Below are 25,853 nucleotides of genomic sequence, written 5' to 3' on the forward strand. Positions count from 1 at the left end.
AGTTATTTGAAGCCAATTTTAATCATTAAGTAAGTAAAATAAATTAGGTGGTGCAACAGTCCAATGAGAATTATTACCTAGAAACATTAAACTCTGAAAACACTACAACTATTATTTTGTATTATTAGCTGCGTTTATGCTCAGACCGTTGAAAAATGAAAAAAAAACCTAAAACTTGTTTCAATTTTCAGAGTTTATCGACTTAATTTTGTCGACGCAAAAGTTGCAGGAACATTGAAAACGGGAGTTACAGAATGTAAACATAGATCATGAAAATAAAACAACGCATGAATATTGGAAACATTTTTATTTATCCATTTTTTTGTCCATTCCTATTTTATTTGCGTGTACTCGTTGTTTATTTTCCTTACATTACTCACGAAATTTAAAAAATGCTGAAAATAAGTGAAAAATTTGTTTTTCCTGGTACTACGTTCATGCAGTGCTTCAAATTAACAACTAAGTTTCTTAAAGAACTGCCAGTTAATTAGCCTGATGAAAATTTGCATTCATATGGAAGTTCCAGCAACTTAAAGACCCCAATAATACCGCTGGAATTACAGAACAACAGTAAGCGCTGATATATTAGTGTTTTTGAATGGATGTAGTCAAGTACGAACCTTAATATTTTAGCATCTTTGATTAGATTTTAAATAAACTACTGCACCAAAAAATAAAACCAACTTTGATGTTCTCCATTGGAACCATAGACAAAGAATTAAAATAAAAGTTGTGAAAGAGCTTTTCAGGGAAAACTGTGCTACAAATAATATTTTGCTGATTTTCGTATATAAATTCAATGATTTTTTGAAATTTTTCGACTAAATCATGCAGAAAATGTGGGCGCACTATTAAAACTGCAATTCATTTGTAGCCCTATTTAAATTGGACCCAGTTTTGACAGATTAACAATAAGGTGAGTGTTGTGACAACTCAACGAAATTGGTAATGGCAAAAAAATTAGCTATTAAGGTATAAAAACATATATTAACAAAAAAAATCAAGGGAAATCTTAAAGAATGAGTGGAATCTACCGAAAAGGAAGCCGTCAACGGCAACATACTTTTCTGGAGGAAAAGCCATCCGCCAAGTGGAAAATTAATTTTATGATGATACCTTACATCGTAAACAATTCGTCCAGATTTCCAGGAACGAAGATGACTTACTTCATTCCCTAGCATAATTAGAGAAATGCAAGGAGATTATGTTTCGCACCGCTTAAAACAGCTTGCCCCTTGAAGCCCTTGTACAAGTTCAATGTAAGTTTGTTCGTCATATTTAGTTAAAACGTAAAATAAATGAATATTGTTTTGCTTTTTAGTTTAAATTACACTGGTCAATAAGGGTTTGTTTCTGGATTGACCCAACTTCAAAACTACTCTATGATGTCATTTTTTTAAGTTATTATTTTGTTTTTATTAAAAAAAACACATAGGTATATAATTCTTCTCGTGGCTATGTCAATTAATGAAGTAGCTTTATTTTAATAGTTGCTTTGAAAAAATCCTTTTCGTAAATAGAGTTTTAAAGAAATTAAAAATATATGAAGACTTTAAGATACATCAAGGAATATGAAGACGAATTGATATTTTTAATTGAAGATATAATATGACAATCCTGTAGATCAAGTAACTTCCTCTTTGTCCTATAAAACAAAATGCATACCAAAAAATGACATATATTTTTATTTTTACTATCTGGATATTTTCGGAGACAAACAATAGTTCAAAAGCCAGGGATATTAATTTTTTGGTTTCGAAAGAAATGTAAATAAAACGCATAGATATGAAGAATCCCAAAGTTGGTAAATTTTAGTTGTATAATAGTTGTTTTGTAATATTTCATTCAATTTTAAATAATTTTAATTGATGAAAAAATCTTTATTTATTTCACATTTATTTTAAACTGTTTTTTTTTTTTCTATCATTTCAGGAGGAAGATTGGTTGATGTCCCAAAACGAAAGTACGCAAAAACTTATTTTGCTACTTTTATGGTTTTTTGACATCTGGAGTTCTTTTTAAGGATTAATTTAAAAAGTTATAACAAATAAACCATTCATAAACCATAAAAAAAACACTGATGCTTTTATGCCAAAATGTTTAACCTAAAACGCAAAAGGATTTTAAATCAATTTTGTTCTTATTACCAATTCGTGGCCTTAAGGTTATATCATCAAGTTCCTGTAGTGTATAAAATATAAAAACAATGTTGAATACAATTATCTCTCAATTTGATTACTGAAGTTCAACTTTGTACTCCAAGTCGCATTCCTTAATAGCAGGCAAAAAAAGTCGGTTATCATATTATCATATCGCTTCGAATTGACAGTGACTGTCATTCGAGAGTTGTTTTCGAAGAAGTTAGGTGCAAACGCTTCTCCGATACAAAGAGCTCACCAAACAATGACATTTTGTCTATGTAATAGATTTTTTTTAATTATCTTCATGTCCTACAAAGCATTGTCTCCCTTAAACTATCACTAAATTTGTACACATTCTCCTATCTTTTCTCTTCTTAATTATTTTCTTCTATTTTTCAAATTCTCACTCATACATACCCCACCACAATAGATTCCACATTGTTTCCAAATTCGTTCAGCCTTTTACCAGCATGCTTCATGCCGTTCGTTTCTCTTCATGGCAATATTATTCATATATATATTCAATGGAAACATACAATTCGTTCTTCATAGTTTAACACTTTTTGAACACTTGCATACTTTTTTCATCTATTCGTGGTGAATTGTTCATATGCGGTAGGTGCGTGAAAATTAACATTGACTGCAAACTAGAATGACAGATTGGTTTCTGGTCTTTATATTCAGTGCATTTGGTTAAACGTGGCTCAGTTTGTTTTTATTCCAAAACAACGATTTTAAACTAAGCTCGCCAATGATGTACATATTTCTCTCATTCTCTATTTTGGTCGAAAGACTCATAATCTAATAATAATAAATGTAATTTGATTCGGTAAATACACAAACAAAACCACCCGACGGTGGCAGCAAAAATGAAATCTAAAATTCTCACCACATTCTCTATTTTGGTCGAAAGACTCATAATCTAATAATAATAAATGTAATTTGATTCGGTAAATACACAAACAAAACCACCCGACGGTGGCAGCAAAAATGAAATCTAAAATTCTCACCACAGCAAATCAGGAAAAAATAAATCAACATCTGTCCAAACATGTTAACACACCTCCAACAAATTGTTGAACTTCACATCTATTCATCGACATAATTTCAAAATTGAATTATCAGCAATGTTAACAAAAGGGTGATGGAGGGTGATACGTACGAATGATTTCGTTCTTTATATGGAGTGTGATTGATTCAACCAAGGATGAAGTAGTAAAGGAAAGTGAAAGTGTAAACAACATTTTATCCGTTGAGAATATTTATTGAAATTATATTTTCGTATTTATTAAAAATGAGTGATACTAATACTTTTGGACAAGGAAAAAAATCAAATTCGCGTTTTGTTTGTGGTCGAGGAAGAGGATCGTTTAATACTAGGCGACCTTATTATTTTCGTACAGGTTCTAACGCGGGAAAACGATTCAAATCAAAAACTCCTATTGTTTTCCCTCAAGAAGATGGGGGAGGACTAACGGATCGCTTACAACCTAATGAATTTTTTACAATCCCAGCATATAAGTGTGACGGAAAACATCAACTTAAATCCATAACGAACCCCACACAATATCCCGGGTGGAGGCTATATTTTGCCACAGAAAATTCTCAATATGCTACCCGAATAAAAGCTTTTGAAAAACACATTGAAAAATATCCTTCTGTATATGATTTGTCAAAAATACTTGAAAAGAAATGGTTCAACGTTTCCGCTAGTATTCTTTTACGTGACGATGAGTTTTGTTCATTATGGTGCAATTTCACTGAGGATCTTTATGTAAATACTTACAATGTCTTATCTTGCCTTGGAGTAGGAATGCACCGTGTTGTAACATCTATGACTGTTGGAAGATCAACGGCAGGAGATATTAATTGTAGCGAAGGCGAGTATAAATTTGGAAAAGGTATTGTAATTCCAAAAATTAACGCTAGACCAGTAGATTTTTTTGCCTTGTCAAGCATTTTAAATATAACACCAGAATGTTATGACAAAATGTATGTTGTCCATGGCTTGGTTAGTTGTATTACAGTTCAGAAAACAAAATGCACTTGGGTTGCCTATAAATGCAAACTGTGTGCACATGAGCAAGCTATTCGACAAAAGGAATACCCAACTAAGCCTTTGCATTGCCGTATTCAGTGTAATTGTAAAAGAAGCTTTAAAGAGCTACGTTCTTCCTCATACTCAAAAATTGAATACATTGAAATGATAAGACTCCATGAAGTAGGGATGCACAACTTTGACAAGTCTATTTATATAGATATAGAAGTCCGCAGAGATTTGGTTGATACTTTTTTTCCAGGCCTTGAAATAACAGTAGTAGGAGTTTTGAAGATGAAACCTATAACTCTAGAGAAACCAAAATTGAAAAATTATTATTTACAAGCTGTTTGTTTAGTAAATAATGAGCCTCTTCGTTCAAATCAGAAAGATAACAGTATTATTCAAACAATAACTATGGAACATAACTACATAGGTTTATTGGTACAATCGCTAGCTCCTGAGATATGTGGTTATGAAATGGTTAAACTTGCAGTGTTGCTATCACTGTTTGGTGGATCTAGATCGCATCTTGGTGATAAAGGTGAGCTTAATGTGTTACTTATAGCTGATCCAGGCTTGGGAAAATCCAAATTGCTTAAAAATGCTGCCTCAGTTTCCGAAAGAGGTAAAGTATAAATTCTTTAAGATACCAACATATGTAGATATATGAAATTTATTTTAAATAGTTTTACAAAAACAAGTAATAAAGATTGAAAAGCTTTTTAAGAGCCATAAATCTTTTATTTTATTTTAAGGAAAAATTGTTTGAGTGAATAACTTTTGAAAAATTATTTTATTTTTTTAAATTTCGAACTAATTTCTTTTTCAAAATTGTAGGAACATAATATGTATGTAATTACAAAATTTTCCAAATGACCTTGGATAAGGTTATATTAGGTTAGGAGGGTGACGTTTGATCTTTTTACCATCACACTTGGATAAATTTAGATCCATTGTGATGCCCTAGATGAAAAACCTATCTTAAGAGTCAAATCACAGAGCCCGCCTGGGTGTTGTTTCCGCAAGCATTAGATTAGTCCGATTCAATTGGGTGAGGATAAGTTAACGCACCAGTTTCTTAGGCATGTTCCCCTAATTAACCACTCCAAGGTGGTTTGGTGTTTCCATATGTTAGTAATGGTCTAACTATGGCTGTACATATCCATTTGATAATTTTGGGGTTTGTTCCCCAGGTTTTACCAAAAATAATGTTGAAGGCATTACTTCAACACCATTGTATTTAAGTCTCATGAGTACTGTATTCTTCACTCACAGAAGCGAAGAAACTAAACTTAAACTGCACTAAACTAAGGTCCGCACATTTTCTAGTACCTCTGAAAGCAGTTACTTCTAATAACTCAGTGTTTGTTGATCTGTCTATTTTTTAACATATACATTATCCACTTAATGATGGCGTCGTTTGTGTTAAGATTAAAAAGTACAACTTCCATCGTCTCATTTCCAATATTATTAAAGGATCGCAAGGCAGCCAAGTGTACTCTTTGTCTTTTAGCGTCTCAATAGTGCTGATGACACCATGTAGTGCATGCCGTCTATACGATTTTTGCTTTTTTATAAGCATGCTGGTTTTGAGGTGTGATTGTCCGGCTCAATTTTTTGCTTTTAAAAATATCTGTTAGCCCTTCAATTTTTTTTTTTCATATAGAAATGATGTAAGGTTGAGTCTTTTGTTTCATGGTAAAGACGACTTTGACTTTTCTATACTCCTTAGGCACATTGGAATATGTTTTTTTCTAAGTTTGAGATTACATATTGCAAACTCTGGTGGTTTTTACGGTGAGAAGTAGTTCACAGTTCATAGAATAGAATTTCAGCTATCATTTACTTAATCTTAAAACTAACGTTCTAAAATCACATTGTTGTTCAGCCTTTTTAGTTATGTCTCTAAACTTTTTGTTTTGTTTTTGTTTATATATTCCTAACGAGGATCCAAGGTGCCAAGTATTAAGAATTGTACGACCTTCCTCTCCATCACTCGATGTCGCCGAAGACGATGATAGGTTTGTGAGATGTGGGGAAATCTCTTATTAGGGAACAAGCAGTTATGTTTCTGAACTCTTTTTCCCTTCCGGTGATGAAAACAAAATCACAAAATTTAGAAAAACTAACAAAAATTGAAAACAAATAATTTGGAACTATGTATTATAAGGTCTACATTGAAACTGAAATACTTATTTAGAAGATAGTTCCAGTATAGCAGTGTTGCTATACAATCCCTTCTACCGGATGCGTCAGAGAAATGAAAACGATTTTAAAAGATCATCAGCTCAATTTATAATTGAAGTAATTTTTCGGTAGTGAAAATTGAAAAGAAGTCAAATTTGTTTGATATACATATTATCATTTGTAAAGCTTGTGGATTTTAAAAATAGCCTCATTCAGATGACTTCCTATTAGCTTAAATTCTCAACTGTAAACTGGATCATTTTACCTTCTGCATAAGATATTATATTGTCTAAAGGTACGATCTCGTGTGATTAAAAAAAATTAGTCTTAATCATATTTCTCCACAAACAAAATAATTGTAATTCCAGTGAAAAAGATTTTTAATTCGGTCTTACGTGTTTAGGTATTCAACCTGGTCAAACCTATGCCTAGAGTAAATTCTCCTTCATCCAGCAATTTGAAGGGACTTGCTTGGTACATAAAATATCGCACTATTTTGCTTAAAGCCGAATCTTCAAAAAGTTCAAAATATTCGTCTTCTGAGAAACTTTTTTTTGTTTCAAACAATTGAAGCCCACAACCAACAAAAAAAACACAAATCAACTCTTCCAACTAAAATTGGAAACAAATTTTTTGTTTGGATGTTAAAAGTTAACATTAGCTAAATTATCTTTTAAGCTTTAAGAAATAGGCTAACATTAACATTTTACTGAATTGTTTAAAATGTTGCGCCAGCATTATTTCAATATTTATTAAATAATTTGACTTTGTCCTTAAACGTGTTTAATATAGTACCTTTGCTGCTGTTGCTCCTCTAGGCAGTACCCGTGAATATAACATTAGCTGGCATAGGCAGGGATTGCACCCAAGACCGCTGCCATGATAGTCGTACGCACTAACTATCACGCCACAGGTACTACTTTTTTCATTCAATAAAACTTCTAGCGATGTATCGCAGCACAAATATGTTATCAACAGAATACATAATAAAAAATCTAGTTTGGATCTTATTAATTAATTGTTGGCTTTTTATACACTGTGCAATTCTATTACTTACTTTTGCTAATATTTTAGATGATGAGTGAAGGAAGGATATTACTTGATAATTCAGTTGGTGAGATATTTTAAATTTTTTGGATTTGGAATATCACATATTTCTTAAATAAAGTTAATTATAGCTGCAAAATGAATGACTGGGGCGCTCGAATGTGGTCCCGTTACCAAAAAATTTGTTAAAAAAAAAACTAACTATGGATTTAAAAATTTACCTGCTAAATAAGTTTGTCTTGATTCATTAATTTTCTTTCGTAAAGAAATTTTTTTAGTTAAGTTTTTATGTATTCAGTTATTTAGTGCTTGGTAATAGTTTAATAAGTTTTACATTTGATTTTCGTTCAAAAATGTTGACTCATTTTGAAGATATCGAATTGAAACAAATATTCAATGATTTTTTTTATCCATACAACAATTTTAACTTTTGACCATCATTTATTACTTAGACAACATATAAACTTAATTAAAAAATCTATTTCAACTAAATTATCTCGATATAGTTTAAAAACAAAACAAATAATACAAACAAAAAAAATGCGAAACTGACGGAATCGTAGGAGCCACTTTTTTCGACTTCTTTACTATTGTAATGCAATGTCTTATTAATATCTCGAGTTAGAATTTGTTTACTAACCAATATTTACCATATAGTTCTTGTACTTTACCAAACACTGGGATCGGGACACAACTTTTGGAACCGATTTCCTCTTTTTATGGCTGGTGGAGTTTCCGTTCCGGAGCATTGCTTTCCATGCGCTTTACGTGACCCAGCCATCTTAGTCGTTGGACTTTTACCTTTCTAGAAAAGTCTACGGCGCTGTACAGCCTGTACAGCTCGTCGTTCCACTCCCCTTCTATGTATATCTTATAGAGTGACACTTTGGTTGCTCGAGGGAAAGCTTTGCTACTCAATTGCTTTCTTAGCTCAAAGAAACAGCGGTTAGCAAGAGTAATTCTTCATTGGACCTCCGCGCCGGTGTTTTTGTCTGTGTTCATAGCGGAGTCTAGGTAGGCAAAGTTCTTGAGTACCTTAAAGTTACGTCTGTAGATGCTGACGTTTTGACCGAGACGTCGTGTCGGTCGGTGTTGTAGGTGTTACTAGTGTTAAGTGGAAGCTCTGCTCAATTCTTCCAGATGGAATATCAAAGAAATCGCATGAAAAAATAGTATGTATCGATTGATGTTCTTGGGGTTTTTCCAGGATGAAAAGTTTCCTAGTCTAAAACCACACTGGTAAGGACCTTTCATATTCACATATTACGACAGAGATCATTTTGTAAGGCAAGCAAAAATGAAATCAGAACTAAAAATGTACTTCACGCGAAAGCAAAGAACCACACAAATAGTATTCTATGCTTAAAATAAACTATTAAAAAGTGCACAAGCCAAACAAGCATTCTTATACAACGTCTTACGAAGTAAGGTATGTCGAAAGTTTTGCTGAGCTTAACCACCAGCCTTAGTTGACGAAATAACTCCGATTCCTGAAGGTGCAGATCAGTCTGCAAACACTTTAGACTTGTTTCTTACCGTGATACCAACTAATATTGTATCGTATCTGCAAATTTCTTATGCCAACAAACCCCAGTTAAAGTAAATACCGATACAAAAGCCAACTGGGACGAACGAGAAATAAACGAGAAAAATGCATGCCAAACTAGGAAGGGAAGACATCTTCGGTTGAATAATCTAAAAAAACAGCCTTTTTTCATTGATTTTGCTGAGGGGCAAAACGCCATAGTAACCGGTACGCGATTTTCATTAAAAGTTATAAAGGAGAGAGAGAGCATTAAAAGCTTACGGTTGAAGATGTTGAGCAGAAATGAAGTTCGAAAGTTATAAGAGCAGGTGAAACGAAATTCATAAGTGATTGAATCTTGAACCGAAGACTGCTGAGGATATGGAAGGTCCACTTCTGCCGACTGTATAACGGCGACGACGAACCGTATTCCGCTGTCAGGCAAGATGATCCATTTAATATAGAAGACGATGTGACAAAGCTGGAGCAGATGGCTTGAATACCGAGGTTTTAATAGCAGCATGCATTAACTTATATGTAAAATATGGTCGAAAGAAAGCATGCCCGATGAACGTGTTTTTGTTGTTTTATTATTCTTTGAATGTTATAATGCTGAGTGAATTCATAGTTGACTTTAGTAACATTCGGTTAACAGAAAGTTGAAGATTTCGACCATCTGGAATTCAATCTAAATGGGTATAGCTTAGTGCCATTATTCTTTTTCCACCATGGATTAGCCGTATACATAAGAAATGATGTTGCATACAACCTTCAGGCAGAATATGGTTTGTTTTCTAACACAAACTTTAACTTCATGTGATTAAAATTTACGGTAAATAATAAATATATTATATATATATATTTAATATCTATATCAAAATCTAAACCTGGAGAGACATTCAACTTTCACCGAATTTGATGCTCTGTCCGACTCCATCCAAAGAATTTTTGCCCATTATCCTCACACCGAAATCGTCATTGCGGGCCATTTCAATATACACAATTCTTCTTCGCTAATCTGGCCAGTTAACACCCGATGGAAGGTATGTTGCTTAGTTAAATCAATGAACTCAGCTTGTTGATGAGCGAACTCGAATCCCTGGCATTGCAGGTCAATCCGCCAACATATTAGACTTAGATTTCTTTCCTCTCACCCTAATAAATATACAATCAGTGCATTGCCGCCCCTAGACACACCAGGCCATTGTATCATATCTGCAAAATTCACATGTCTAAAAAACCCAGTAAAAGAAAAAACTCCTATGAGAACCGTTTGGCAATATGAGAAAGCCAATTGGGACGGCCTCAATGATTTTTTCAGGAACTTTAACTGGTTATTATGCTTCCTTTATAGTGACGTGGATTCCAGCGTAGATATGGTTACAAACTTAATTCTTTGTGGAATGAAAAATTGTATCCCGAATAGGGTAAAATTTATCAAACCTAAAGAGTACCCGCGTGATAGTTAGTGCGTTGGACTGTCATGCCAGAGGTCTTGGGTTCGATCCCTGACTATGTCATCTAAAGTTTTTTTTCACGGGTACTGCCTCTTGCGAGGAATTGACAAATCCTTCAAGAGTAATTCTTGCCATGAAAAGTGCTTTCTTGAATTTGCCGTTCGGAATCGGCTTAAAACTGTAGGTCCCCTCCATCCCTGACAACAGTACTCGTACAAAGAAATGGTTAAGAGTTGTAAGTTACTAGGCCCTAGTTCTCAACGGACTTTAGCTTCACCCAATTTATTTATTTTTTAAGAGAACTCATGGTTTTATTCAAGCTGTAAAGAAGTTATTAGGTTCAGAGATGTAAGTTTCCGGATTTATAAAGCCAACCCCACTGAGGAATCCGGAATAAGTTGAAACAAGCTAGAAACCCCTGTAACGCTGATATTTGACTAAACAAATGAAATGACCAGAAATTAAGGCTAAAATAATAAAATGTCCTAAAGGAAGTAAAAATTTCTGGTCATGTGTAAAAAACGTACTAAACACCACGTAATCCTCGGTTCCAACGCTCGTCCACAAGACACTCCCTATGTAAGCTCGATTGATAAAGCCAATTCGCTTGCAACATAATTCGCTGTTAATTCGTACAAATTAAAGAGTACTGAAAGACCTTGACGTACACAGATCCGCTGTACCTAATAGTATTCCCCCTATATTTCTGAAGAGGTGTTCCTCAACGGTTGCAAAACCACTAGCTTTTCCATCTTTCCTACTCTACAGGTCTCTTTCCGAGCGGATAGAAAATTGCATTGGTACACCCTGTCGCTAAATAAAGCGAATCCTCCTCCCCCTCTAACAATTGTCCAGTAGCACTCATATCCCTTCTTTTCAAGGTCATGGAAACGCTGATTAATTATCAGCTTAAGAAATATCTCGAAGAACAGAAGCTTCTCAGTGATTGGCTGTATGATCTCATGGTTTATCTCACCATAAAGTGGAACAAATCTTTACATCGTTTAGGAGAAAGTGCAGAGGCATTTGATAGAGATTGGCACCAAGCTCTCTTATCTAAAATTCGTCCTTTTGGTATATGGATGGATCTCTTTTTCGTTGGATTAAAAATTACCTTTCTAACGGTTCAATACAAGTAAAATTGGATGGTTTCAAGTCTGAAATTCATAAAATAATGCTAGTGTTCCCCAGGGCTCCGTTTTTTCTCCGACTCTTTTCCTTATCTTTATAAACGAACTTTTGTCTGTCAATTCTAATCCATTAAACTGTTTTGCTGACGACAGTACTCTCAGCTTTTCATATTCGTTTCTAGATTCACTGCCTTGTCCTTCGGATGTAGAACTTCAACGGCAGCGTATGATAAGCTCATTCAATTCTTATCTCGACAGAATTGTCCAATGGGGAATTATAAACCGTGTAGAATTCAATGTTTCAAAAACTCAATGCTGTAGCCTGTCGTTAAAACATCCAGAAAACTAATCATCTTTCAGCACTCGGTATGCGTATCACAGATCACTGGCGATAGAACTATAACCGAATCAATTACGTCACTCGAACACCGCCGCAATGTTTCATGCCTTTCGTTGTTCTACAGATATTTTTATAAACAGTGTTCTGTCGAATTAGCCACTTGCATTCCCCCTCTCAAACAATTTACCCGTAATACTCGTATTTCTAGGAATGCTCCTCAGCTTACCCTTGAGCTCAGTTTCGGTTGTCAAGTATAGAGATTCTTTTTTTAACCGCACATCGAGAATGTGGAATGCTTTATCCAACTCTGTTTTTCCATATCATTTTAACATTAAAAACTTTAAGACTAATGTGCATCGGTATCTCCTCTTTCATCCTTCCCTATTTGCCTGAAGCTGGCATTGTGTTAAATCTTTAAAAATGTTAAGGGTATTAAAAACCCCTTGAGTTTCTGTCAACTATTAAAAAAAATATGCTAATGATATTAACATAATCGAAGGTTATTCATGTTATCCTATGAAGCTCGGTTCTTCCTTGCTCTGAGCTCCCAACTTTTCCACCATGTTTTCTTTTTTTCTCCTGTGGGGTATTCAACCTTTGCCTGGCTTTATCTCAATCATTATTGGTTTAGGTCCTGCAGTCTTTAGTGTTGGTACATGGATTGAAGCTTCTAAGTCTACTACGTGTGGGACGTATTACTCATTTAGCCTGACGAACAATTCATTTAAATTTTAACTGTTGTTTGACATTCAAGCAAACTTATCTTAATATATTCATTCCGCGTCATGATAGTATGTATATAGAATCCTAACAGGTTTGCAGGATCGCCATATAATGTTGGATAGATAGCAGAGTACCCTAAGCTTAAAACATGCGTACCACGCTATTTTGAGATAATAAAGCGCAGCTTGATGCAATCAATTTTTCTTTTTTCCACGAGATGATTTTGAATGCTCTGGTTTTGCTACGTTATTTTTGGCTTTTTGACATTGTTATGAGAGTTATTAATTTTAATTATACAACAATCTGAATTCTTACTGAGCTAAAACCTTTTTTATTATTTATTGATATTTTTGTAAAACTTAATTGTATGCTCCAACATATGTTTAAACGATTCAAATCACTTTTTTTTAAATCTCTTTGTAATACTTCATTGTATCCTTCAAAATATTTGAAAATGATTTAAAAAATCTTTTTTTTAGGAAGGTTCGTTTCAGTAAACGAAAAAACAAATTTCATGCCGACTTGTCAAAGTACAAGGAACTCAATCGATACTGGATCCTTAATGATTTCTCAGACCGGTCACTGTTGTATTGATGATTTGGAAAAACTATCGCGTAATCAAGAACTTCTTATACATACAATGCAAACAAAATCGTCATCTTCACGAGTACACAATAAGACTTTTAAAATATTGGCAAAGCCTTCAATAATTGCAGCAGTTAACCCAGCTGGCGTTCACTACGACCCTTCAAAACTGCTTCGTGAAAATGTTCAATTAAGTCCATCATTTCTATCGCTTTTTCATTTGGTTTTTCTAATATGTGATGAAGCCGACAAAGATCAAGATAATACCCTGACAGAGCATGTTAAAGCTTTGCATTCAGGCATGAAACATGTTTTATCTATACCCACCAAATATAACTTGGAGCTCAAACCCAACAATTGTAATGTACATAGTGAAAAATCGTGTTTTGATAACCAGCAAAAAAATAATTCTAACGAACATCTAGATTTATTACCCGGAGTTTTATTAAACAAATATATCGGTAAAGTATGATAATTATTTACGAAATTTATATTGTAGATTGGAATGTTTTGCTTTTAATATTATTTTAAAAATACATAATTAGTGTCTATCAGAAATCAATTGCAATAAAGTCGGCCTAGAGTGCACTGCTGCTAACTCCATATTAAATTACTTATATGGTGTGAATAAATTCAAAAGACATTTAAACATACAAATGTTGTAAACCTTAACAATTAATTAAAATTGATGCAAATGATGACATTCTGACTGGATTGGATTAAGAAAACATTGCAAAAAGAAATATACATATATTGTATGATAATTTATATGTCTATTTAGATTTTGTAATATAAATGTTTTATAAAGACATAATTTTAAACTTAGCTAATTTTTTAAGGGTATGCTCGTAATAATATCAATCCATTACTAACGGAGGAAGCTACAAGTAAAATAAAAGAGTATTATATGGGACTTAGGAGAGGAAAAAATAAAGAAGAGCTTTTTTCAATAACAACAAGGTAATTACGAAAACTTAAAATGTATTTATATTATTTAAGCAACGTTGTAATCACTTGTAAGGCATTGGTTCCCATCGGTAAACGAAAAAAGCACCAGTGAGCTTGGTTAGGAGAATGATGGAGGACGAATTTAAACCCATCGTGTGCAGTTTCCATTCATTTTTGTTCCCATATTATTAATGCCTTGTTTTTTAAACGCGTCCAGCGAAAATAGGAAAAAAAAAGATGCAAAAGAGTAACGATGTCAAAGCACAGTAAGTGAAATTTTCCTTTTTCAATCTCTTTCATTCTTCTTTGTACAGTTGAGTAGCTTAGCAGGTCCGCTGAGCCTTTTACAAGTCCGCTCAATGCTTCGCATATTAATTTTAAATTACTATTTTTATTGTTAGGGTCCTGTTCAATTTAACATCACTACTAAAACATAACACTAGTATGATGTTCCATTGTAAAGACTTTTTAAATAATCTTATACAGACATTTTTCTATGCAATTGTTTCCGTTTTTTTTTAATTTGTATATATTGTTGTTCAAATCGTAGACATGTGCATTCAAGAGGCCACAAGCGTCCACAGGTTTTTCTCAAAACCCACCTCTGTCTATCAACTCCTGCTCTCACCTGCCCGTGGTGAACATCGGGTGCCTAGTACCTCAACTGGAGATTGGGTTCCAACCCCAGTGGAAAGTTGTTAGGGGCAGCAAACGAGAGAGGGGGGAGAGGTGTTTCCACTAAGGCAGCTCTCCTTATCCAGGCGGCAGCGGACGAATTCTCGAGATGGAATCAACGATGGAATGGCGCCTACAGTTCCAGTAAGGTTGAACTACTTAGTGAACACCTTATAGGGCTTCTTCGACATATTCGAAGCCCAGGCCTGTAAGGAGCGGTTTATCCGGCTCCCCTTCCTTGGAGTTATACTAAGGATCTGGCCCTTCAGGTTGGGGGTTGTGCTGTCGGGGTGACTTCCTGGCCACGTAAAAAATACCTTTAGTTGCGAAGCACCAACAAGCCTCGGATACGGACGGATTCACTGTTGACAACCCACGCAAACGAACTTCGGATATGTATGTGGAATGTTAGGTCCCTTAACAAACCACGTACAGCCGAACAATTAGCGGAAGCCCTAAACTGCTGCAAGGCAGATATTACCGCCATCCAAGAAGTGCGATGGGATGGACCGGGCAAACGCAAACTAAAAGACTGCGATATATACTACGGCGACTGCAACCGAGATCAAAGACAGCGTCTATTTGGGCGTGGATTTGTTGTTGGAACTAGATTCAGGCAAAAAGTCTTGAGTTTCAACAGTGTGAGCGAGCGCATCACGACAATCCGCATCAAGGCTAAATTCGCCAACATAAGCCTAATATGCGCACATGCCCCAACGGAGGAGGAAAATGAAGACAACAAAGATATATTCTTCGAGCTCTTGGACAAGACATATGAGCAGTGCCCTGGCTATGACATTAAAATTGTCTTAGGAGATTTTAATTCCAAGCTAGGAAGAGAAGACATCTTTGGTGGCATAATCGGGAGATACAGCCTGCACGACACCACCTCCGACAACGGATTCAGGGTGGTCGATTTCAATGCGGGGCGAGACGTTCTGGTAGCTAGTACGCAGTTGACGCATCTTAATATCCACAAGGGGACATGGAAATCTCCTGATTAATCAACCGTCAACCAGTTTGACCACATTGCGATCGACGCACGACACTTCTCCAGTATACAGGATATCTGAACATTCCGAGAGGCCAACATTGATTTGGACCACTACCTCGTTGTAGCCAAGGTACGGCTACGGATATCCCTATCCAAGCCAAAACAAGAAAATACTGTGAGAAGATTCGACGTTAGACGGCTACAATCGCAAGAGACTGCCATGTCCTTTTCCGATCGAGTCCCTAATAACCTCTTAAGGAGTCCTATGCTGCCTGCATTAAGCATTGAAAACCAGTGCCTTGCAGTCATCAGAGATGCCGTCTCTGAAGTGCTAGGTTTCACACGGCCACCACAGCGAAACCCCTGGTTTGACGACTAATGCCGGCAAGCGCACGCAGCGAAACAAGAGACAAAACGGCGCTGCACCAAACGACTAGAGCTGCTCGCGAGCTCTACGAGCAGAAGAGGAGAGAGGAACATCGCGCGATCGAGGAGATAGAGGGATGTCACAACAGGAATGAAGTTCGTAAATTTTACCAAAAGGTAAAAAAACTTCCCAAGGGTACCAGCCACGAACCGGTGCCTGTAAAGACAATCAGGGGAACATCATAGTAGAACCGCAGTCGATGCTGAGAATATGGAAAGATCACTTCTCCAAATTATATAACGGCGATGACGAACCGAATTCCGCTGTAAGGGAGATAGAACCACTCAACCTCGGCGACGGAAATCAACAATTGCGCCTACCCAACCTTGACGAAGTGAAGATAGCTATATCTAAACTTAAGTCAAACAAAGCTGCTGGAGCTGACGGCATCGCTGCCGAACTATTCAAAGCAGCAGGCGATGACTTGGTACGGAGCATGCACCAACTCATCTGCAAAATATGGTCGGAAGAAATCATGCCGATGAGTGGAATCTCAGCATAGTGTGCTCGATACATACATAAGAAAGTTTGCCATCCCTGTCAAACTTATCCGTTTGTGCAGAATGACGATGGAGAATGCACGCTGATTATCAAGGTCGGAAAAGATCTTACCGATGCATTTGATGTCAAAAAAGGGTTTAGACAAGGCGATGCACTGTCATGCGACTTCTTCAACATCGTTCTGGAAAGAATTTTGCTAAACTCAACCGTGAACACTAGAGGCACCATCTTCCAAAGGGCCATCCAATTACTCGGATACGCAGATGATATTGACATAATTGGAAGATCAAAGCGTGATGTCAGTGGAGCGTTTTTTGAGCATTGCGACGGAAGCGAAGAAGATGGGTTTAGTGGTCAATGAGGGCAAGACCAAGTATATGCTGTCATCAAAAACGGACACTGAACAACGACGTCTTGAACAAAACGTCACCATGGGCAGCTATAACTTTGAGATAGTTAAGGACTTTGTCTACCTAGGCACCGCTATTAACACAAACAACGACACCAGCGCTGAAATCAAACGAAGAATAACTCTTGCAAATCGCTGCTTCTTTGGACTTAGAAGGCAATTGAGAAGTAAAGTCCTCTCTCGAGCATCAAAAATCACCATCTATAAGACATCATCCCGGTTCTCATTTATGGAGCTGAGGCCTAGACCCTTTCAAAGAAAGATGAGAGCGTCTTAGGATGCTTCGAGAGAAAAATTCTTTGGGTGATTTTTGATCCCGTACGCATAGATTGAGAGTGAAGAAGAAGATATAACGACGTACTGTACGGGCTGTACAGCGACACTGAACTTGTTAGCAGAATTAAAGTCCCACGGCTTAGATGACTAGGTTATGTAGAGCGAATGGACATCAACGCTCCAGTCCGGAAGGTCTTCTAATCCAATCCCGAGGGACGGCGCAGTAGAGGAAGACCGCGACTCAGGTGGCGCACTGAGGTGGGTGAATACCTCAACCAACTGCTGGGTGGAGACGCATGTTGGTTGAGGCCCAGGTCCGCCCCTGATTGTAGCGCCACCTTATGTAAGTAAGTAAGTAAGTATACATTGCAATACCGATTAACTTCAGAATATAGTAATGTTCGTGGGCTGAGATCGAATGTTCTGGCTTCGAACATCTACACTGTTTGTAACAGGCCAGCTGATTTGGCACACAGTGAAAGCCAAGTAGGTGTAAATTCCTATACTGCTAAATTTTATATTCATAGGTACAGCTTGGTGTCATTTTTCTTCTCCTATCATGGTCTAGCCATATATACTAGAAATGGTATTGCATATCAACTTTTAGGACAATACGGTATACAATTTGACAATAAAGTTTTAATTTCATATAATTTAAACTTTCTTGGAATAAGCACATCCTTTAATTCCGAAGTCCAAATTTGGAGAGTTTAGTTCTAAGACTTTTGATGTTCTTTCTGAAAGAAAGAGGGCGATTTTAATGTTCATAATTCTTCTTGGCTTCTCCACATCCGAAGGAATATTTTCTAAAATTTTTGCTGTGATTAACCATTAAACACTCTTGATTTGTTTTTAACTTCACATCCTGATAAATACCCAATCAGCGCATTGACACTACTTGGACCATACTGTTATATCTGCTAATTTTATTCATGCGTCCACAGATTTTTCTCGATACCCACCTCTGTCTATCAACTTCTACTCTCACTTCCCCACGCTGAACATCGGGTGCTCTTGCAATTGAAGTTAAATCAAGGACTTTGTTCTTCAGGTCAGGGTGACATCCTCTGCCGCAAATGTACAATGTATTGAGAACCAGTGGCAACATTGCCAAGATGAAACCACAGACGAAGTCGGTTTCAAGAAACCCCTGGTTTGATGAAGAATGTCAGCAGTCAAATGCGGCCGAACAAGAGGCACGCAAAGTGGTACAAAGTAGGGCGAGAGCTATTATTTGAGCATAAAAGGATTGTGGAATACCGAGTTCTCAGAAGAGAAAAGAGCGTATGATCGAAGATGTTGAGAAGTTTAAAAGCAGAAATGAAGTTCGAAAGTTATAAGAGCAGGTGAAACGAAATTCATAAGTACATGAACCTCGAACCGAAGGCTGCAAAGACGAGAGTGGAAACATCATAATGGAACCGCAGCCTGAGGATATGAAAAGACCACTTTTTCTTACTGTATAACGGCGACGACGAACCGAATTCAGATCCTCTAAACAGCACCAACTATAGAAGCATTAGTCTACTTAACATCGCTCACAAAATCTTCTCTGTCGTAATATGTAAAGGTCTAAAGTCCAACGTCAACAACGTTGTAGGTCATTATCAGTGTGGTTTTAGAGCAGGAAAATCCATAGCCGATCAAATTCATATTACGACAGATTCTCCTACACCCATGCTCTTTCTTTAACATCGCTCTTGAAAAGTATGTCTTGTTACTATCATATGCTGATGACATATTCAAAAGAACTCAGCGTGATGGCAAGAAAGCTAGAGCGCACGGAAACCAATGTTCGGGCTGGAAAGTCTTCGATTCCACACCTACAGGACTTCAAAAGTATGTCTTGTTACTATCATATGCTAATGACATATTCAAAAGAACTCAGGGCGATGGCAAGAAGGCTAGAGCGCACGGAAACCAATGCTCGGGCTTGAAAGTCTTCGAAACCACACCTACAGGACAGTGCACTAGAAAAAGACCGCGCACAAGTGAAAAGTGACCTCGCCCAGTTTAGAGTGCGCAACTAGAGCATCTAGCCATGGATCGAGCGGGAGAAGTTTGTTGGGTAAGGCTCTAGTTCACACATGACCAATCTCATCAACGAACACAACTATCGAACCTTCTTTAACCTGCCAAAACTCAGCAGGCATCATTTAAAATTACATCTTTGCTCACGTCAAATTCGTCTACAAGGTCGTCATTTGTTTTTTCTGACCAGCCATCGCACAACATATTCATTGTGAAAACTTTGTGAACGCGTCACCCATGTATCGTTATAAGCTCATCATGGATCTAAAGTTGTGCCTTAATTACCTACGAGGACATCACACAGTACAACACTGCAATTCTGAAAATACCCAAAACATTTACTACTTGGGGTGCCAGCACGTAACTTGATACAACTGAGTTTAGTCGATACAATCGAGTTTTGGCAGCACACATTTTGTTTCAATCGAGTGTCCCCGATTGTTTCGCCAGATTTGGCAGCACACAAACTTCAAATTATCGTTTAAAACAAAAGTTTTCACTCGACAGAAATTAGTTATCGTCGGGAGTGATTTTTGTGTTAGAAAAATGGAAAAACGAAATAATATGTCAATGAATAAAAAACAGAGATTTTGACCGATTTTATGAGTTCTCACGAAGATTTAACGAGGGGAATTCTTAAAACTGCCCAAGGGAGGACAAATATGAGTTCCATCAACGCAGCCCACTATTCCCGATTGTTTAAATTTCCTATACTCCTTGCTGCCTCCAAAGAGCTATCAAATTTATTTTCCAGTAGACTCAACTTTCGGCGAAAGAACTTGGAAACTGTTGTCTGTGCCATACTTAGCAACACATTTGTTCCAACTTGGTTTGGTAACTCCCACTAGCTATGAGATTTATTGCTGCACAAAGCTGTAGAACTGATGGAACTGATGTTCTTCTTTCTCTGTTGACTCTAAACTGCTGCCCCAAGTGAAAAAAAAAATTGTTTTACAAATGTCTCCAATTACGAGCTGTCAAAAATAATTTGTTTCGACTTGATCGACGATCGACAATCCTCGATTGTATCAAGTTACGTGCTGGCACCCCTGGTTTTCAACATAACGAATTTATAAAATTTAAGGGTAAATTAGAGAAGAGCTTTCAAATCCCACAAGATCAAACAAAATCATTTGAAAAGGGTACAAACAATTGAGTAACTGGGTGAAGGCCACATTTTATATAAGTAATGACTATTCGTGCCATTTTCAGATATGACCTCTTAAAAGAGGTTTGGATTAGAAACGTTCAGTTTGTTTTTTTAATTATCACAGGAAATTTGGCCTCAGGAATCACGTGTCTTCACCTTAATAAAACTAACCCAATAGCCGTTACCGAACATTTTCGTTTATGTTAAGGTACGGTTAATATGGTGACCATGGCAAAAGTTCCACGTCTTCTGATTGAATTCAACTTCCAACAATCCTGGAAGTTTGGACGGGGAAATTGCCTTGTTGAATAAAAGGCAGAGGTCTAAAAATATCTTTAAAGTTTTGGAAGTGACCGTTCCAGTAAACATTTAAAGTTATTCCAGTTAATTATTGCGGACAAAAACTACAATTCGGTTGCGCCAAAGTCAAAGTCTTTCCGAAATCATCTCATCCTTATAAAATGTATGTCTAAGACGTTTTGGTTGCAGACTTCTGCTTACCAGTTTTTCAACTTCATTCCTGTGACTCTAAACCATGACGTTCACTTCACCGTATTTAACTGTTTCTTTAACATGGTTACTTTGTTGTTCCCTCCAGGAAGGTGCAGGCAATATTTTTTACCATCAGACTGAAACTCATTCGATTCGGATTTATCTGACCACACACAAGTTTCTAATCATATACTGTCCAATTCTATGTTCCTTGGCAAATTTTAGTATTCCCTTTAAATTTGTTACCGACAGTATAGATTTTATTTTACGGTGGAAATGTACCCATCTTGCAGTCTATTTATTTTTATTTACTGCCTTAGAAGCATCCTTTCGTTTTAACGACTTATTCTTTTTCATCTCCAATGCCTTGAGGTTGCCTCTGACTTGTGCTTTATTAACAATAGCTCGCCTTTTCTGGACCATAATGACCACTTTGGATAATTTAAGCTGTATGACTATTATCCGGGTCGAAGAACCAAACTCCGTCATAGCTACCAATACTGTCTTCAATTTGTTGTGTTAGTTTCTATATTTTAGTATAAAGATCCTTATAGTATTTATGTATTTATTGTTTATTACATGTATTTTATCTCTAAAATGTAATGTAATACAAATATTTTGATGATGTTGAATTGAATTTTACACACAAATTGAGATTAAAGGGACCTTAAACTAGAAACAACTATTGAACCAAATAAACATTTAAAATTTTATAGGAAATTAAAATGTATATTTTCATTTTAGATCTTCTAAAATGAGTTCATCTTTATTTTAATTGCAGACAACTTGAAGGGCTTATTCTATTAACGAAAGCGAGAGCTCGAATTGAGTTGAGTTTTAGAGTAACTGAACAACATGTTGATGACGTAATTAATCTCGTTCGTCTGAGCCGTACATCAACAGCAGACCTAGTGAATGCCAAACAATATGGAAGTTTTCTCGGTACAAGCTCGGGGAGTAAAATTAAGAAATGCATCCAAATGCTTCAGGCTCGCTGCAATGCACTGAGTAGAACTACTTTTGAACTTGAGGAACTCAAGGATATAGCCTTACACGCTGGCCTTAAGTCTGATGTTGCGGATGTCATAGACGTCATTAATATGCAAGGATATTTGCTAAAAAAAGGACCAAATTTATATGAATTCATTAATAATGTATAGTTAAACTCAATAATAAAGTATCTTAAATGTTTTGCTAACAGTTTAAAAAGAGGACCAAAGTATTTTTGATAGATAGATAGATAGATAGTTTATTGATTTTGTTTAAATTTTACAATGGTTTGTTACCGCACATTTTACAATATAGTGATTTGATACAATGTATCTTTCAGCTAAAATAGTATGTATATAAGTTTTATAAATTTTCAATAAGGTTTACATAATTATAATTTTAATTTTGACCGGAGGAAAAAAACCATAACAACCTCCATTTAATGTAAGAATATAATAAAATCATAAAGCTAATGACTAGTAAGGGTATGAAGTCTATCAGGTTAACAGATAAACCAATAAATGAATAAATGATAGTTTGTTAACAATAAGTATGAATAAATATTTAATAAATTACATAAAAATGTAAATAATGTAATAAATAGAATAAAATAAAATAAATAAATAAATAAGTAACTAAATAAATAATAATAAAATAAATAAGCAAAACAAAAATTAACAAATAAATAAATAAATATATCACAGGTAAAAAAAAAAAATCAAAAAAATAGAATTTTTAATTTGGATTATTAAGTTCACCAACCAAATTGTTCTCAGCAAGATCAAGTCGATCAAAGAATTTTGTTGTTAGTTTAATGATTCTATCTTCGATCAATTCGACATTCGCCTTTACGTGGAGATCTAAGGTGGAATGATGCCAGGGTAGATTGAGCATCATTTTTAAAACTTTATTTTGAGCAATTTGTAGTTTTTTTATGAGTTTTAGCTGCGCTTTTCCATACTGGATAACCGTACAAGAGAATTGCCTGAAATATAACCTTACAAATTATCTTTTTATTCTCGACTGAAAGTAAAGACTTCCTATTAATAAAAGGGAACAGCAGTTTGGTTGCTATCTTGACTTTTTTTAGTGATTGTGAAATATGGTGATTGAATGTTAATTTAGAATCAAGGAAGATACCGAGATATTTCACTTGATTGTCCCAAGAAACCGCTCTACCTAAAATTTGCAAATTATTGCTTGAGAGATAACAAGCTTTTCTTTTTCTTGTGAAAAAGGTGGCTTGCAACTTGTCAGCATTAAGTTTGATTTTCCATCGATTGTAATATTGGTATAATATTCTCATCGCATTATTTAAGTTCGTCTCAATGTTGAGACCAAACGTATGCGAAGAAAGTATTGCAGTGTCGTCAGCAAAAATTGCTGCTTCACAGGATGGTAATTTGGGAAAGTCAGAGGTATACAGGTTATACAAGGTCGGTCCAAGGACAGATCCTTGAGGGACACCAAAATCAAAATGTATTCTTTCCGAGACACTACTATTTACATGTACCATAAAACATCTATTTAAAAGGAAGCTTTGAACAATTTTACACAGATAATATGGAAAATTGAGGGAAATCATTTTATAAATAATACCATTGTGCCAAACTGAGTCGAACGCTTTTTCGATGTCTAACAATATCATTCCAGTAGACATACCTTGGGAGCGACTGCTTTTAATTAAGTTACTTATACAAAGCACTTGATGAGATGTATTGTGGTATCTCCTGAAACCAAATTGTTCATTTGGATATAAGTTGTTATCAGTTATTGTTTTAGCAATTTTGTTTTTAATTATTTTCTCATATATTTTGCTGATATTGCTGAGTAAACTGATTGGTCTATAACTTTCAGTCCTAACAGAGTTTTTGCCGGCTTTGAGAATTGGTATTACCTTACCTATTTTCCAAGTAGTAGGAAAGTATTGCATTTTGAAGCAAGCATTTATGACGAATGTAAGGAAGAATATTCCGATTTTAGGCAACATTTTTAAATATAGATTTTTAACTTGATCGAGCCCACTAGATTTCCTTGTTTTAAGTGTGTGAACAACTGCAGCTACTTCTTCTTGAGTTGCGAACATGTTTTGTGGTGTGTCAAAAGTCATACGGTTTAAGTTTTGAATAGTTGTATCTACCATAAGATCTGTCAAAACATCGCCTAGGTGTTGTGGTTTTGGGAGAAACTAAGAGCAAGAGCATTAGCTTTTTCCAAATCCGTATAATGGATTCTTGAATCGTTTTTCAGAAAAGGAACCTGTCGATGTTTTTTTTTTTACAATTTTTACAATATTCCAGAAGGGTTTTGCATTTTTCTCTAAGGAATTCATAAGAGATTTGGCGATTCAAATATGTAACGTTATCACGAAAAATAGGTTGGCGATATCTTTGCCAGTTTCTTCTTTGAATGTTCCTATTTTTTATAAGTTCCAATATATGCGGCGAGAGACTTAGGTGAAATGGTTTTTTAATAACTTTTGGAACACATCGATTAACAGAGGCAATAATGTCTTGAGTAAAGTTATGCACAATGTTATCAACTTCATTCTTGCTGCTTACACTTTCTAGACCAGTAGGAATATTACGAAGTTTACTTTTTAAAATTGACCTAAAACGTGTCCAGTTTGCATTTTTGAAATCTAAGTAATGTATTTCTTGTTTTATTCCCGACCAAAGAAGTTCACATAATACAGGATAATGATCGGAGCTGAGCTCATTTAAAGTAATAGGTGAGGTTAATTGACTAGACACATTTGTTACAAAAATATCGAGAACAGAGGGACTTCCACGAGAACTATTGGGGACATAAGTAGGGCTGGGATGAAACAACACATTTACTGGTAAAGTATTGGACAGATCATATAAAATATTTCCAAAGGAGTTTGCCCTAATGCAACCCCATTCTGTGTGTTTGCAATTGAAATCACCACCAATAAGAAAGTCTCCACCCACAGCGAAAAGTTTTCTCAAGTCGTGATTCAAGCATAATCTTTTTTCCAACGATGATGAACCTGGAAAATACACGCAATATATTTTGACTGTCCTACGATTCATTAATTGGACTTCAATACCAATATTTTCTATGAGTTTAGTTCGAATTACTGGCAAAAGCGAATGTCGAATTGATTTTCGGATGAGAATTGCAACTCCACCACCCTGTTTTTCAGTTCTATCAACTCGATAGCACTTATAATTAGGTGAAGTCAAGTGAATATCGTTATCAAGCCAAGTTTCCGTTACTAAAGCAACGTCAATCTTGTGCCTGTTTAAGAAATAAATAAATTCTAAACGTTTGTTTTTTGTTGTCTCATTATTATTCACGATTGTACCTAGTTCACTAGTATTGGCATTAGTGGAGCTGGGATAATGTTATTGGAAAAACTTTTATATAGGATAATAATATATTATAATACTATATTATATTATTATAATAATATATTATATTATATTATATTATATTATATTATATTATATTATATTATATTATATTATATTATATTATATTATATTATATTATATTATATTATATTATATTATATTATATTATATTATATTATATTATATTATATTATATTATATTATATTATATTATATTATATTATATTATATTATATTATATTATATTATATTATATTATATTATATTATATTATATTATATTATATTATATTATATTATAATTATATTATATTATATTATATTATATTATATTATATTATATTATATTATATTATATTATATTTATATTATATTATATTTATATATATTATATTATATTATATT

The 25,853-nt window shown here is 35.1% G+C and overlaps 1 protein-coding gene across 1 annotated transcript; it reads left to right on the forward strand.

The window, feature by feature from the left end:
* Positions 1-3,742: 3,742 nt before the first annotated feature.
* On the forward strand, positions 3,743-22,997 carry LOC129942094 (DNA replication licensing factor REC). The gene is made up of 4 exons (XM_056050892.1): positions 3,743-4,807; positions 13,071-13,637; positions 14,016-14,136; positions 21,861-22,997. The coding sequence occupies exons 1-4, from the start codon at positions 3,955-3,957 to the stop codon at positions 22,237-22,239; spliced, it is 1,920 nt and encodes a 639-aa protein (XP_055906867.1). The 5' UTR covers positions 3,743-3,954; the 3' UTR covers positions 22,240-22,997.
* Positions 22,998-25,853: the final 2,856 nt, after the last annotated feature.

The sequence above is a fragment of the Eupeodes corollae genome, chromosome 1, assembly GCF_945859685.1.
Source record: "Eupeodes corollae chromosome 1, idEupCoro1.1, whole genome shotgun sequence".
NCBI classification, from domain to species: Eukaryota; Metazoa; Arthropoda; class Insecta; order Diptera; family Syrphidae; genus Eupeodes; species Eupeodes corollae.